The 15,486-nt window shown below is 47.9% G+C and overlaps 1 protein-coding gene across 1 annotated transcript in view; it reads left to right on the forward strand.

Annotated features, from left to right (window-relative positions):
- The window catches only part of LOC144606907 (exostosin-1-like), a 219,473-nt gene that overhangs the window by 154,864 nt on the left and 49,123 nt on the right, over positions 1–15,486 (forward strand). Inside the window, exons 2-4 of the mRNA XM_078423388.1 lie at positions 4,500–4,593; positions 9,515–9,622; positions 14,462–14,581. Of these exons, the coding sequence (XP_078279514.1) occupies positions 4,500–4,593; positions 9,515–9,622; positions 14,462–14,581 (322 nt within the window). The remainder of the gene's footprint in view (positions 1–4,499; positions 4,594–9,514; positions 9,623–14,461; positions 14,582–15,486) is intronic.

The raw sequence follows: 15,486 nt of genomic DNA on the forward strand, positions 1-15,486 counted from the left end.
AACCTAATAAATGTTTATGAAAGATTAATGCTTGCGACTCTTAATAAAATCACGCTGCAGCCCCAATGGTCTGCTGGCTGTGGAAAATGCAGGGTAATTTAATATTCTCAATCCATGCCGGGTCAAGTGGAGTTAGCTTCATTTCTCAACACTGCGAATGCAAATGTCAGGGTAAAAAATTAAAAGTGGGCACTGCCTCCACTTAAATACTGTGGAGTCTTTGAAATTTCCCAGCAGAGAGATGTGCGGATGTTATAAGAAAATAACTGCAGATGCTGGTACAAATCAAAGGTATTTATTCACAAAATGCTGGAGTAACTCAGCGGGTCGGGCAGCATCTCGGGAGAGAAGGAATGGGCGACGTTTCGGGTCGTGGCCCTTCTTCAGACTGATGTCAGGGGGGCGGGACAAAGGAAGGATATAGGTGGAGACAGGAAGATAGAGGGAGATCTGGGAAGTGGGAGGGGAAGAGAGGGACAGAGTCCATTGTGGACGAAACGTCGCCCATTCCTTCTCTCCCGAGATGCTGCCTGACCTGCTGAGTTACTGCAGCATTTTGTGAATATATACCTTCGATGTGTGGATGTTGGTCATTGAGTACATCCTTGTGCATCCATACAATCATCGGGTGATACAGCGTGGAAACATGTCCATCGGCCCAACTTGCCCACACCGACCAATTAGCTACACTAATCCCCATCTGCCCGCGTTTGGCCCACATCCCTCCGAACCTGTCCTGCCCATGTACCTGTCTAACTGTTTCATAAACATTGGGATTGTCCCAACCTCAACTACCTCCTCTGGCAGCTTGTTCCACACGCCCACCACCCTTTGTGTGAAAAGGTTGCCCCTCGGATTCTCATTAAGATTCAGCAAGCTGAACGTTGAAAGTTGTATCTTTATTTCATTGATGCAGCGGAACAATGAAATTTCTTATTTGCTGCAGCTTTGCAGGTACATTGGCAAATGGAGGGCAGGTTGTTCATTGTGGAAACATCGAGCTGTTTATGCATTTGTGAAGCCAGAAATGAGATGGAAGTCATTGTGCTTTTACAATTCCCCATGCAACATGCTTCATTCTAGCTTTGTACAAAGGCTCTGTCCTTCGATATGAATAGAGTGTCAGGTCATCCCGTATCCTGCAACGGGTAAATTCCCTTTAACGGGGCTGAATCCTTGACCTGGATCACTAGGTTTGCTTTCTCCCCAATCACTGATAAAGAGCATTAAGAATTATGAAAGGTGTAGGAAGGGACTGCAGATGCTGGTTTAAACCAATGGAAAAAGCTGGAGTAACTCAGCGGGTCAGGCAGCATCTCTGGAGAGAAGGGTCGAGACCCTTCTTCAGACTGAGAGTCAGGGGAAAGTGAAACGAGCGATATAGATGGTGATACAGAGAGATGTAGAACAGATTAATGAAAGATATGCAAAAACGTAACGATGATCAAGAAAATGGTCCATTGTTGGCTGTGAGCTAGGTGATAAGGTCATAAGTGATAGGAGTAGAATTAGGCCATTTGGACCATCAAGTCTACTCTGCCATTCAATCATGGCTGATCTATTTCTCCCTCCTAACCCCATTCTCCTGCCTTCTCCCCATAACCTCTGGCACCTGTACTAATCAAGAATCTACCTATCTCTGCCTTAAAAATACCAACTGACGGCCTCCACAGCCTTCTGTGGCAAAGAATTCCACAGGTTCACCACCCTCTGACTAAAGAAATTTCTCCTCATCTCCTTCCTAAAAGAACGTCCTTTAATTCTGAGGCTATGACTTCTAGTCCTGGACGAGTTATACAGACAATGAAACTCAAGGCTTTGTTGCATTGGTCTTAAAAACCAGTTTATAGGCACCAGAGGGAGTAATGTACTTTGATTTATTTATCTTGCTACAATTTTATGCCTTGCAATAAATTGGAGTTAGTATCTTTAGCCTGAATTATTTGGGCTGCCAATGCTCTGTTCTGCCATTTACAGGAGAGATTGGATCTTGGATTCATCAGGGTCACGGCAAAATGAACAGCACAGCCTCCCTGCTAGTTCCTCGCATTTGGGTTGATGCCATTTACCTGGCAGCATTTTTCAGGACAGCACGGAGGCTTTGACAGACCAGTGACCTTATTACCTCATGCAAAACCAAGTGCTGACACTTTAACAATACCTCGAAATAAGGTGCGGCACGATGGCGCAGCGGTAGAGTTACTGCCTTACGATGCCAGAGACCCGGGTTCGATCCTGACGATGGCTGCTGTCTGTACCAAGTTTGCACCTTCGCCCTGTGACCACGTGTGTTTTCACCGGGCGCTCGGGTTTCCTCCCACACTCCAAACACCGACGGCACGGTGGCGCAGCGGTAAAGTTGCTGCCTTACAGCGAATGCAGCGCCAGAGACTCAGGTTCGATCCTGACTACGGGCACTGCACTGTACGGAGTTTGTACGTTCTCCCCGTGACCTGCGTGGGTTTTCTCCGAGATCTTCGGTTTCCTCCCACACTCCAAAGACGTACAGGTGTGTAGGTTAATTGGCTGGGCAAATGTAAAAATTGTCCCTAGTGGGTGTAGGATAGTGTTAATGTGCGGGGATCGCTGGGCGGCACGGACCCGGTGGGCCGAAGGGCCTGTTTCTGCGCTGTATCTCTAAATCTAAAAAATCTAAATATAAACCGACAGGTTTGTAGGTTAATAGTAAATTGTCCCTAGTGTGTAGGATAGTGCTAGTGTACGGGGTGATCGCTGATCAGCTTGGGCTTGGGCCTGTTTCCGCACTGTATCGCAAAGGTCTAAAGTTTAAAGTAAAGTTTTGAATTAGTAGTTGGCAATTTGGAAATGATGGACGCCAATGGTAAGTGACTTTATCCAATGGGTTGTGAAGGCGGCTTTGCAAATGATTTTAATGGGATTAAAAGGGGCTGCTTCCGGGTGATCCATTTGTAACATCAGAACGTCTTAAATCCTTCCCACCATCTCACCATTTCACCACGACCCCCCCATCCCCACGACCGCTCTACCTTCACCCAAACACACGACAGCATTGCTTGAATAAAAGGGGAGATGGACAGGTTCTTGATTAGTAAGAGCGTCAAAGGTTATGGTGAGAAGGCAGGGGAATGGGGTTGAGAGGGAAAGATAGATCAGCCATGGTTAAATGGCGGAGGAGACTCAACGGCCTAATTCTACTCCCATGAACAAAATGGAGCTGCCTGATTTTGGGAGCCCTCCAAACAATGAGTTACTCGAAGACGGACACAAAATGCCGGAGTAATTCTGCGGGGCTGGCAGCATCTGCCTTCCTTGACCCACTGAGTCACTCCAGCATTTTGTGTCTTATCTTCGGTGTAAACCAGCATCTGCAGTTCCTTCTTACACATTGAGTTACTCGAACTTTTTATAATGAGGAGTTGAAAACTCTTTAACAGTCATGAATTTATCTAGAAACTTTATATGGTTACACATAGCAAGGCAGTTCACAAGGCATCAGTCAGTAAACGTTGACACCAAGCATCATTATTGATGACTAAAAGCTTGACCAAAGAGGTAGGTTTTGAGGTCCGTCTTTAAGAATGAGAGAGGGGCTCAGGGAGGGATGTGTGTACTTTAACCTGACACAAATAAATAAATAATTACTCTAACAAAATACCTGTCATGTCCTCAGGATTTTTTTTACAGCAACATTTTGAAAATAGAAATGGTTGCCTGATCAAGGCTCTTCTGCCTAAAATGTTAATACTGTTTCTCCTTCCATGTCTGCTATCTGACCAGTTTCACCTCTTGTGAGTGTTAAGGATGTCAAAGGAGGAGGAAACTCAGAGATGTTCAGAGTGGGAATTCCTGAGTTTAGGGTCTTGGTAGCTGAAACATAGCCCCCCCCCCCTCAAACCCAGAATCAGTGAATAAAGTCATGAGAGGAATAGATCGGTATATAAAATCATAGAGGAATAGATCGGGTAGACGCACAGAGTCTCTTGCCCAGAGTAGGTGAATAGAGGATCAAACGACATAGGTTTAAGGTGAAGGGGAAAAGATTTAATAGGAATCTAAGGGGTAATTTTTCACACAAAGGGTGGTGGGTGTATGGAACAAGCTGCCAGAGGAGGTAGTGGAGGTGGAGACTATCCCAATATTTAAGAAACAGATAGACAGGTACATGGATAGGACACAAAATGCTGGAGTAACTCAGCGGGACAGGCAACATCTCTGGAGAGAAGGAATGGGTGACGTTTCGGGTCGAGACCCTTCTTCAGACTGGGGATAGGTCAGACTTGGAAGGATATGAGCCAAACGCAGACAGGTGGGACTAGTGTTGGCCGGTGTGGGCAAGGAGGGCAGAAGGGCCTGTTTTCACGTTGTATGACTCTGTGATGATGAGAATTGGAAGAGTGTGGAGATCGCAGAGCAAACTGTCTCAGAGTGCACAGTTTAATTTGTTTAAAATAAGTGTGCCTCGTGCAAATGAGGGTCTGCAGCCTAACTAGTTGTGCTTTGATTTTGTTTTTTTGCAGGTATGACTATCAGGAATTGCTGCATAATTCCACCTTCTGCCTTGTTCCAAGAGGGAGGAGATTGGGTTCTTTCCGATTTCTGGAATCACTTCAGGTAACACAATGCCCTCTATGTGTGCGCTATGTGCGAACAATGTGAGAAATGGAATGCGAGTCAATCAACATCATTTTTTGCATGAGATATGAAAGCAAAATATTTGAAATGGTGATTTCAAATTTCTGGCCTTTGGTTCACTTATTCTTTAACCCATTCATTCAATTTCTACCTGGGGCATTAAACTGCCACATACCTACCTGCCTTTACTTATTCTTTTAGACAGTCAGCTACTCCAATTACCACCGCCTCCATCGCCCATTTCCCCCTCCCCATCTCTTTCCTCATCATCCATCAGCTTGACTCCATTAGGAATACGACATAGGTTTAAGGTGAAGGGGAAAAGATTTAATAGGAATCTGAGGAGTAAGTTTTTCACACAAAGGGTGGTGGGTGTATGGAACAAGTTGCCAGAGGAGGTAGTGGAGGTGGGGACTATCCCAATACTTAAGAAACAGATAGACAGGTACATGGACAGGTACAGGTACTCCAAAGACGTACAGGTATGTAGGTAAATTGGCTGGGTAAATGTAAAAAAATGGTCCCTAGTGTGTAGGATAGTGTTAATAGTGTTAGTGTGCGGGGATCGCTGGGCGGCGCGGACTTGGTGGGCCGAAAAAGGCCTGTTTCCGCGCTGTATATATATGATATGATATGATGATATGGATAGGACACAAAATGCTGGAGTAACTCAGCGGGACAGGCAACATCTCTGGAGAGTAAGACGGGAGAGTTGTTGCCTTACAGAGCTTGCAGCGCCGGAGAACCGGGTTCAAACCCGACTACGGATGCTGTCCTTACGGAGTTTATACGCTCTCCCCGTGACCGCGTGGGTTTTCTCCGAGATCATCGGTTTCCTCCAAAGACGTGCAGGTTTGCAGGTACATTGGCTTAGTATAAGTGTAAATTGTCCTTAGTGGGTGTAGGATAGTGTTAATGTGCGGGGATCACTGGTCGGTGCGGACTCGATGGGCCGAAGGGCCTGTTTCCGCGCTGTATCTCTAAACTAAACTCAACATCCCCAGTGTAATCTGGACACTGTCCTACAATGGCCGTCTAATCTGCCTGAGAGCAGTCCTGAGCTACTATTTCCCTCACTGGTGACCGTCATCTTGCACTAAACGTTATACCCTTTAACATGCATCTGTATGCTGTGGATGGCTCAATTGTAATCATGTATTGTCTTTCCACTGGCTGATTAGCACGCAACAAAAGCTTTTCACTGTACCTCGGTAAACATGACAATAAACTAAGCTCAACTCAACTCCACTGAGTGTGAGATCAGGATTTAGACTTGACTTTACTGTAGACTTTAGAGATACCGTGTGGAAACAGACCCTTCGGCCCACCGAGACCGCGCTGACCAGCGATTACCTCGTACTCTGGCACTATCCTACACGATAGGAACAATGTACAGAAGCCAATTAATCTACAAACCTGTACATCTTTGGCGAGTGGGAGGCAACTGGAGCAAATGGAGAAAACCCACGCCGTCACAGAGAGAACGTGCAAACTCCGTGGTCAGGATCGAACCGGGGTCTCTGGCGCTGCAAGGCAGCAACTCTACCGTTGCGCCACTGTACCGCCCTCTACTGGTAGAATATTTGCTGACGCGGCCAGTGGACTAATCACTGCATTGCTGGACCGTCTTCTCGGCTTGCTTCTCATGTGCGATCTTTTTTTTTTGCGCCAGTTGTGAGCCATTCAGCCCTTTCAGCGCAATGACATCGTATGTGACTTTTTCATCAACTCCATGTACCCACCTTAGTTCTACTAACACCCCGAGAGTTTCTTAACTTTCTCAGTCTCGGTTTTGGATCCCCTTCCACGGAACACTCTCCACTCATTCAGCTGAGTTTATTTAGAGATACAGCATGGAAATGACCCTTTGTAAAGTCTACAGGTGAAGCACAGCAGCTTTGCTCTGAAGTGCAAAGTGAACCCGCACTTGGTGCCAAGCCTCATTACATTGCGCCTGCTTGCCATGCGTACTCAGTGACACAAACGCCATGGATTTGAAACTCAGTATTGATCCAGCCTTTGACACAGCTCTGTAGCGAGGAGATGGGAATTTACTGCATTTTCTTTTATGGCTGTGGAAATACCAAGATGGAAAGGTCAAATAGAAGTAAGGAGCATCTATATTCCCAGCACATCTGCTGCTGAAAGAAGGCACGGTGGCGCAGTGGTAGAGTTGCTGCCTGACAGCCCCAGAGACCCGGGTTCGATCCTGACAACAGGTGCTGCCTGTACGGAGTTTATACGTTCTCCCCGTGACCGCTTGGGTTTTTTCCTGGGAGCTCAGCTTTCCTCCCACACTCAAAAGACACACAGGTTTATAGGTTAATTGGCTTGGTTAAATTGTAAATTGTCGCTATGTGTGTAGGATAGTGTTAATTTGCAGGGATCGCTGGTCGGCGCGGACCTGGTGGGTCGAAGGGCCTGTTTCCGCGCTGTATCACTAAACATAACATAACATAACATAACAACACTTTATTGTCACTCGGCACAACACCGAGCGAAATTTCAGCAGTCACACAAAATACAGCAAAAAGAAAAGAACACAGGACACCCGACCCCAACACAAACATCCATCACAGTGACTCCAAACACCCCCTCACTGTGATGGAGGCAACAAAACTTCCCCTCTCTTCCCCCCGCACCCACGGACAGGCAGCTCGACCCCTACCGAGGCAAACGACACGCACAGCCCCCGCAAGGGGATGGAAGGCCCCCCGGCCGAGCCGCCCCGGGCACCGAAACGTCCCGCGGCCACACCGGGCGATGTTAAGTCCAACGGCCGAGCCGCACCGGGCACTGAAACGTCCCGCGGCCGAACAGCGCTGACGATGTTAAGTCCAGCGGCCAAGCCGCACCGGGCACTGAAACGTCCCGCGGCAACACCGGGCGATGTTAAGTCCAGCGGCCAAGCCGCACCGGGCATTGAAACGTCCCGCGGCCGAGCCGCACCGGGCACTGAAACGTCCCGCGGCCACACCGGGCACTGAAACGTCCCGCGGCCGCACCGGGCGATGTTAAGTCCAGCGGCCGAGCCGCACCGGGCACTGAAACGTCCCGCGGCCGAGCTGCGCCGGCAATGTTAAGGCCCGCAGCCGAGCCGCACCGGGCACTGAAACATCCCGCAGCCGAGCTGCGCCGGCAATGTTAAGGCCCGCAGCCGAGCCGCGCCCCGGGGAAGAGACCTAATAAAATAAAGGTTTCCCCCCGCCCCACCCCCCCACCCCACCCCACACCCCCACCACACACCCCCACCACACATACACAGCCAAAAACAGAAACAAAAACCATCCCAACACCGACACAAACAAAAAAAAAGAAAAAAAGACAACAGACTGCCAGAGAGCCGCAGCCGTTAGGCGCAGCCAACTCCTCTAAACTAAACTAAATAAACACCACCAAATAAATAATCTTTGCCGCAGAAGGCTGTGGAGGCCTAGTCAGTGGATATATTTAAGGCAGAGATAGATAGATTCTTGATTAGTACGGGTCAGAGGTTATGGGGAGAAGGCAGGAGAATGGGGTCAGGAGGGAGAGATAGATCAGCCATGATTGAATGGTGGAGTAGAGTTGATGGGCCGAATGGCCTAATTCTGCTCCTATCACTTATGATCTTATGATCTAAGGTCTCAACCCGAAACGTTACCCATTTCTTCTCTCCAGAGATGCTACCTGTCCCGCTGAGTTACTGCAGCTTTTTGTGTCTGTATAAAGTTATAGAATATTCATTTGATTATCAGTGTCAACAGTCACAGATTCTGTTGATATGTTGGTCTGGAGTTTCTCTCAGTAATGCACTGTCTGACGTCAGTAGTGGAAAGACCTTTGTTATGTGACATGTAGTTTAATCGCGCTTGGCATTATCACGTCCCGTGAAACACGTCACAAGACAATTTCTGTGTCAAATGGCTGCAATGACCAAATTCCACACAGATCCAATTAAGATAATTGAATGGTTTCTGCCGCAAGTCAAAACCAGGTATCTCCACTATTCAATTAGGGACCACACCGCTATTCAGGATGCTGCTCAGGAAAGAAGGAACGGGTGATGTTTGGGGTCGAGACTGTCTGAAGAAGGGCCTCGACCCGAATCGTCACCCATTCCTTCTATCCATAGATGCTGCCTGTCCCGCTGAGTTAGTTCAGAATTTTGTGTCTCTCTTCGGTGTAAACCAGCGTCTACAGTTATTCAGGATGGTCGCTTCTGAAATGCCAAAGAGCAATCCTCACTTATGTGATTCTTAACCTACTGCAAGTAACAAGCTGAAAACCCTCTATGTTCTTTATAGTAGTTTAGTTTATTGTCACGTGTACCGAGGTACAGTGAAAAGCTGTTGTTGCGTGCTAACCAGTCAGTGGAAAGACAATGCATGATTACAATCGAGCCATTCACAGTGTACAGATACATGATAAAGGGAAAAACGTGAATAACGTTTAGTGCAAGATAAAGTCCAATAAAGTCCGATCAAAGATAGTCCGAGGGTCTCCAATGTAGTAGATAGTTGCTCAGGGCTGTTCTCTTGGATGGTTCAGTTGCCTGGTAATACCTGGGAAGAAGCTGAATCTGGAGGTGTGCGTTTTCACACTTTGGTACCTCTTGCCTGATGGGAGAGGGGAGAAGAGGGAGTGGCCAGGGTGCGACTCATCCTTGATTATGCTGGTGGCCTTGCCGAGGCATCGTGAGGTGCAGATGGGATCAATGGTAGGGAGGTTGGAGTGTGTGATGGTCTGGGCTGCGTCCACAATTCCCCGCAATTCCTTGCGGTGTTGGGCGAAGCTGTTCCCAAACCATGCTGTGATGCACCCCGATAAAACGTTTTCGACGGCGCATCTGTAGGAGTATTGAAAGGAAGGCCATGTTCAGCGATTCAGTTTTGTTTATTTTGTCCTTGCTTCCTCCTAGGCTGCGTGCATTCCAGTTTTGCTCAGCAATGGCTGGGAGCTTCCGTTCGCCGATGTTATAGACTGGAGTAAAGCAGTGGTGGTGGGCGATGAGAGGCTCCTTCTGCAGGTGAGTCGGGAGTGGACTGGATCTCCACAATCCTCAGTCATTGAGCTGCAATAGGCAGATGATCCTCGCGTCCGTCAGCAGTGATGCATGTAGCCGTTCCCGACGTGTGCTTTGAAGCATGGGCCTTGAGGGTGGCACGGTGGCGCAGCGGTAGAGTTGCCACCTCACAGCGAATGCAGCGCCGGAGACCCGGGTTCCATCCCGACTGCGAGTGCTGTCTGTACGGAGTTTGTACGTTCTCCCCGCGACCTGCGAGGGTTTTAGACAATAGACAATAGGTGCAGGAGGAGGCCATTCGGCCCTTCGAGCCAGCACCACCATTCAATGTGATCATGGCTGATCATTCTCAATCAGTACCCCGTTCCTGCCTTCTCCCCATACCCCCTGACTCCGCTATCCTTAAGAGCTCTATCTAGCTCTCTCTTGAATGCATTCAGAGAATTGGCCTCCACTGCCTTCTGAGGCAGTGAATTCCACAGATTCACAACTCTCTGACTGAAAAAGGTTTTTCCTCTTCTCCGTTCTAAATGGCCTACCCCTTATTCATAAACTGTGGCCCCTGGTTCTGGACTCCCCCAACATTGGGAAAATGTTTCCTGCCTCTAACGTGTCCAATCCCTTAATAATCTTATATGTTTTGATAAGATCCCCTCTCATCCTTCTCCGAGATCTTCGGTTTCCTCCCACACTCCAAAGACGTACGTGTATGTTAATTGGCTTGGTAAATGTAAAAATTGTCCCTAGTGGGTAAAGGATATTGTTAGTGTGCTGGGATCGCTGGTCGTCGCGGACCCGGTGGGCTGAAAGGGCCTGTTTCCGCGCTGTATCTCTAAACTAACCTCAACATACAAGAGGAGTATGCCTTGTACACAACATCCACATTATCAATTCCAGTCTGAAGCAGGGTCTCGACCCGAAACATCACCCATTCCTTCTCTCCGGAGATGCTGCCTGTCCCGCTGAGTTACTCCAGTGTTTTGTGTCTATCCGCATTATCAAGGTCCTCTACCAACCCAGACATCAACATCCTCAGAAAACCGAACGGCACTGCTCGTTAATCTCCAGTGATCTGGGTTCAATTCTGTCCTCTGGTGACCACAAGGGATTCTTTCAAGCTCTCTTGTTTCTTCTCGCATCCCCAAGAAAAGGAACTTCGTAGGTTGGTTGGTTGCTAGCCATTGGCCCAAGTGTGTAGATGAGATGCAGGACGTTGGGTAATTGATGGGAATATGGATAATGGCCGGGAGGATAGGTTACAGGGAAAATTATTGGGGGAATGGGATTGCTGTATGAGCTAGCATGGACACAATGGGCCCAAATGGCCTCATCCTCTCTCTTGTTGACATACAGTAAAGTGGAGCATTCAGGAGCATTCAGACACTCCCTGTCCCATCAGTGGAAGAGTCACAGTTCCGACATTTACCTAATTGATCACCGTAGAAAGCAAGTTATCCTTAACCCCCAAGAGAACGTCTCAGCACGATTGCAGTACTTCCTCGCCCAGTCACAGTTCTGAACTCTATTTCAGCCACATCCTTATCCATCAGCTCAGCAGAGACCGTGAGTGAAAGCCTCCCATTGTTGTTGATTCCAAACTCCCCCAGCTGCCTCAATCGTCTGTATCCCTTTACTGACAAGTCATTCTTGCCATTTTCTGGCATGTCCTTGCAATTCTTGATGCAAGCAACTTCTTTTGTAAAACATATTGCTGAAAGCCAAGCGGGGCGGCACAGGGACATGATGGTAGAGTTGCTGAATTACAGCGCCAGACACCCAGGTTTGACCCTGACCACGGGTGCTGTCCGCACGGAGTTTCTACGTTCTCCATGTGACCGCGTGGGTTTTCTCCGGGAGCTTAGTTTAGTTTAGTTTAGAGACACCGCGAGCAAACAGGCCCTTCGGCCCACCTGGTCCACGCCGACCAGCGATCCCCGCACACTAACACTGTCCTACACACGCTCGGGACAATTATTACATTCGCCCAGCCAATTAACCTACATACCTGCACGTCTTTGGAGTGTGGGAGGAAACCGAAGATCTCGGAGAAAACCCACGGGGAGAACGTACAAATTCTGTGCAGACGGCCCCTGTAGTCGGGATCGAACCTGGGTCTCCGGCGCTGCATTCGCTGTAAGGCAGCAACTCTACCGCTGCGCCACCGTGCCGCCCTATCCGGTTTCCTCCCACGTTCCAAAGACGTGCAGGTTTGTAGGGTCAAATTTAACCCTAGTGTGTTGGATAGAACTAGTGTACAGGCGATCGTTGCGTGGCATGGACTCAGTGTTCCACACGGTATCTCTAAACATATCAACTTCCAAAATGCAGGGGAATAAAAGGAAAAAGATTTAGCCCAGCATCTCTCTCTATTTTAGTTGGTCTCATTTGAAGTTTTCATGTTCTTTTCAAATGTCCCAGTCAGTGCAGAAATACATTAAGCGAGCGAGTGGCACCCTTTGTTTCTTGTTGTGCCTGGTAAATTATATTGTGGCCATTATTCTTTGGGTTGGAAAGGTTGCAGACTTCTGTTCATTCATTTTACTTTTGCATTCTGTTCCCCCTTGTCCCCGGACGTTAATTTTTCAGCTTTATTGAAGGTGTTTCGTGGTCTGAATACTTTGAGCCCCACTGTTTGCTCTTGCTCAGTGAGGAGAGGACACCTTTCCAGTGCCGTCGAGTTAATAGAAGGTGGATTGCAGAAGTGAATCTTTCAATCAGCCTGCCGAGCATCAATTTCACAGTAGACTACACACACATTCTTTATTCAATCACACACTGGCAGTTTGGACAATGCCATCCTTGTCTCATATCATTGCTTTCATCTGATCAATGTTGATGAATATTACTCACTGCCTTATTCCCCTCCACCCAAAGGTTTCTCTCTACCTCTTTGAGACTGCTGACATCTCCTTATGCTTCCTCCTGTCACACATTCTCCAAGTGTGAGCACATGGCTGGCTGACTGACTAAAGAAACATGGGCCTTGCTCCTCGCTTGCCTGACTGTACAGTTTCAGCAGGCCAGGCTGCGTGGCAAATCCTGATTTTTACCTGCTTCTAAGTGCAAAGGGCAACGATATTATTAAGCAGATATTATTATGGGCAACGATATTATTATGGGCGGCACGGTAGCGCAGCGGTAGAGTTGCTGCTTTACAGCGAATGCAGCGCCGGAGACTCAGGTTCGATCCTGACTACGGGTGCTGCACTGTAAGGAGTTTGTACGTTCTCCCCGTGACCTGCGTGGGTTTTCTCCGAGATCTTCGGTTTCCTCCCACACTCCAAAGACGTACAGGTATGTAGGTTAATTGGCTGGGTAAATGTAAAAATTGTCCCTAGTGGGTGTAGGATAGTGTTAGTGTGCGGGGATCGCTGGGCGGCACGGACTTGGAGGGCCGAAAAGGCCTGTTTCCGGCTGTATATATATGATATGATATGATAAGATAGACACAAAATGCTGGGACAGGCAGCGTCTCTGGAGAGAAGGAATGGGCGATGTTTGAAGAAGGGTCTCGACCCGAAACGTCACCCATTCCTTCTCTCCAGAGATGCAGCCTGTCCCGCTGAGTTCCTCCAGCATCTTGTGTCTACGGTTCAAACCAGCATCTGCAGTTCCTTCAGACATATTATTAAGCAGGATGTTTAATCAGAATGATGTTATTCAGGAAAAAGTGCAGGGAAGATTTACGAGGATGTTGCCAGGACTCGAGGACAACAGGGAAACGTTGGTCAGGCAAGGACGTTATTCCTTGCAGGGCAGGAGGCAGAAGGGTGACCTCATAGAGGTGCACAAAATCAAGCCTTTTGTTCTGCTCTCCACTCCTCTCCTCTCATTAGTGGCTTCAATTTCCCCGGTGTGAGACGAATAAAGGAATATATTAAGTGTGGCTCAGTGGGTAGCCCATTGCATCCGAGGAAGGTCATGGGCTCAAATCCCAGTGACAGGATGAACTCGTAATTAATGTTGAAGTTCTCCGTGTCTAATCAAGTGTGTGCTTCATCGCTTGCTGTAATCCAGATGAGGCAGCTTTAAAACATCGGCGAAGTAGGACATCATCTTGAAAGAAGGCAGCTCTGCGTTGTATATGGAGCAGACACTATAGATTGTCACTAATAATAATAATAGTAATCATTATTATGTTCCTCTGTTAATTTATGTGTCAATGCTGTCTATCTCTGCCTCAGAGGCCAATTCTCTGAATGCATTCAAGAGAGAGCTAGATAGAGCTCTTAAGGATAGTGGAGTCAGGGGGTATGGGGAGAAGGCAGGAACGGGGTACTGATTGAGAATGATCAGCCATGATCACATTGAATGGCGGTGCTGGCTCGAAGGGCCGAATGGCCTCCTCCTGCACCTATTGTCTATTGTCTATTATCTGGTCATAGAAGGCTTTACTGCTTTCAGTCTCAAGAGGGGCACTTGCCCCGTGTTTCAAGAGGATGCTGCAGTTTTGCATCTCATCTCCAGGGGTCAAAGCCCTCTTCTGCCCTATCCTCCTAAGGTCAAGTGATCATGAGCGCCAATAAGAAAATCATTGGACTTATCACTAAGTGTAAGAAAATAACTGCAGATGCTGGTACAAATCGAAGGTATTTATTCGCAAAATGCAGGAGTAACTCAGCAGGTCAGGCAGCATCTCAGGAGAGAAGGAATGGGTGACGTTTCGGGTCTGAGTTGCTCCAGCATTTTGTGAATAAATACTTTGGACTTATCACTAACGTCGGTGGTAACTCACCTCTGCTGGAAAAATGCCACTGAGTGGACCAGCATGAAGTGAAGGTATTAGCTGCCTGGCACGGATTTTACGGACTGGACGAATACATCTCCTTAATTGTCTTGCAGGTTCCATCGACAGTCAGGTCCATCGACAATGACAAAATCCTGGCCTTCCGACAACATACCCAGTTCTTGTGGGATGCCTATTTTTCTTCTGTGGAAAAGATTGTATCGACCACACTAGAGGTAAGTGAGGGGCCCGATGTGTCTGATCTGTTTTTTGTTCCTGTCCTGACTGATCCTTTTGGGGGATGTTTTCAGTTCAATGCTATTGTCGATAACCTTACTTCAGTTAGTCGGATAAGAACTGACCAACAGTGTGACTCTGTACAACATTTCATCACCAATGTATACCAAGATTTAGACCAAGCGCAGGCTCGGCGATTGTTTCGCTGAACACCTCCGCTCAGTCTGCCTAAACCGAGCTGAAAATAGACACAAAAAGCTGGATTAACTCGGCAGCATCTCTGGAGAGAAGGAATGGGTGATGTTTTGGGTCGAGACCCTTCTTCGACCCGAAACCTACTTGATCTCCTGCTGGCCGAACACTTTAATTCCCCCTCCCATTCCTACACTGACCTTTCTGTCCTGGGCCTCCTCCATTGTCAGAGTGAGGCCCAGTGCAAATTGGAGGAACAGCACCTCATATTTTGCTTGGGCAGCTTACACTCCAATGGTATGAATATTGACTTCTCTAACTTTTGCCTTCCCTCTCTCTCCCCCCCTGCCCCCTTCCCAGTTCTCCGACTAGTCTGACTGTCCTTGTTTACATTTTATCTCTTTGTTTTGTTATCTTCTCCTCGCTAACAATGATCTATTCTACATTTTCCTTGATCCCCATCCCCTTTGTCTCATTTTCACACCTCACATTTCCTTATCTCTGTATCTCCCTCTCCCCGATTCAGTCTGAAGAAGGGTCTCGACCCGAAACGTCACCCATTCCTTCCATCCAGAGACGCTGCCTGTCCCGCTGAGTTACTCCAGCATTTTGTGTCTGTCTTCGGCAGATTTGGACAGGTACACACATGGATAGGACAGATTTAGAGGGATGAGGCCCAAATGCAGGCAAGTGGGACTAGTGTGGATGGGAC

The sequence above is a fragment of the Rhinoraja longicauda genome, chromosome 27 (genome assembly GCF_053455715.1).
Source record: "Rhinoraja longicauda isolate Sanriku21f chromosome 27, sRhiLon1.1, whole genome shotgun sequence".
NCBI classification, from domain to species: domain Eukaryota; kingdom Metazoa; phylum Chordata; class Chondrichthyes; order Rajiformes; family Arhynchobatidae; genus Rhinoraja; species Rhinoraja longicauda.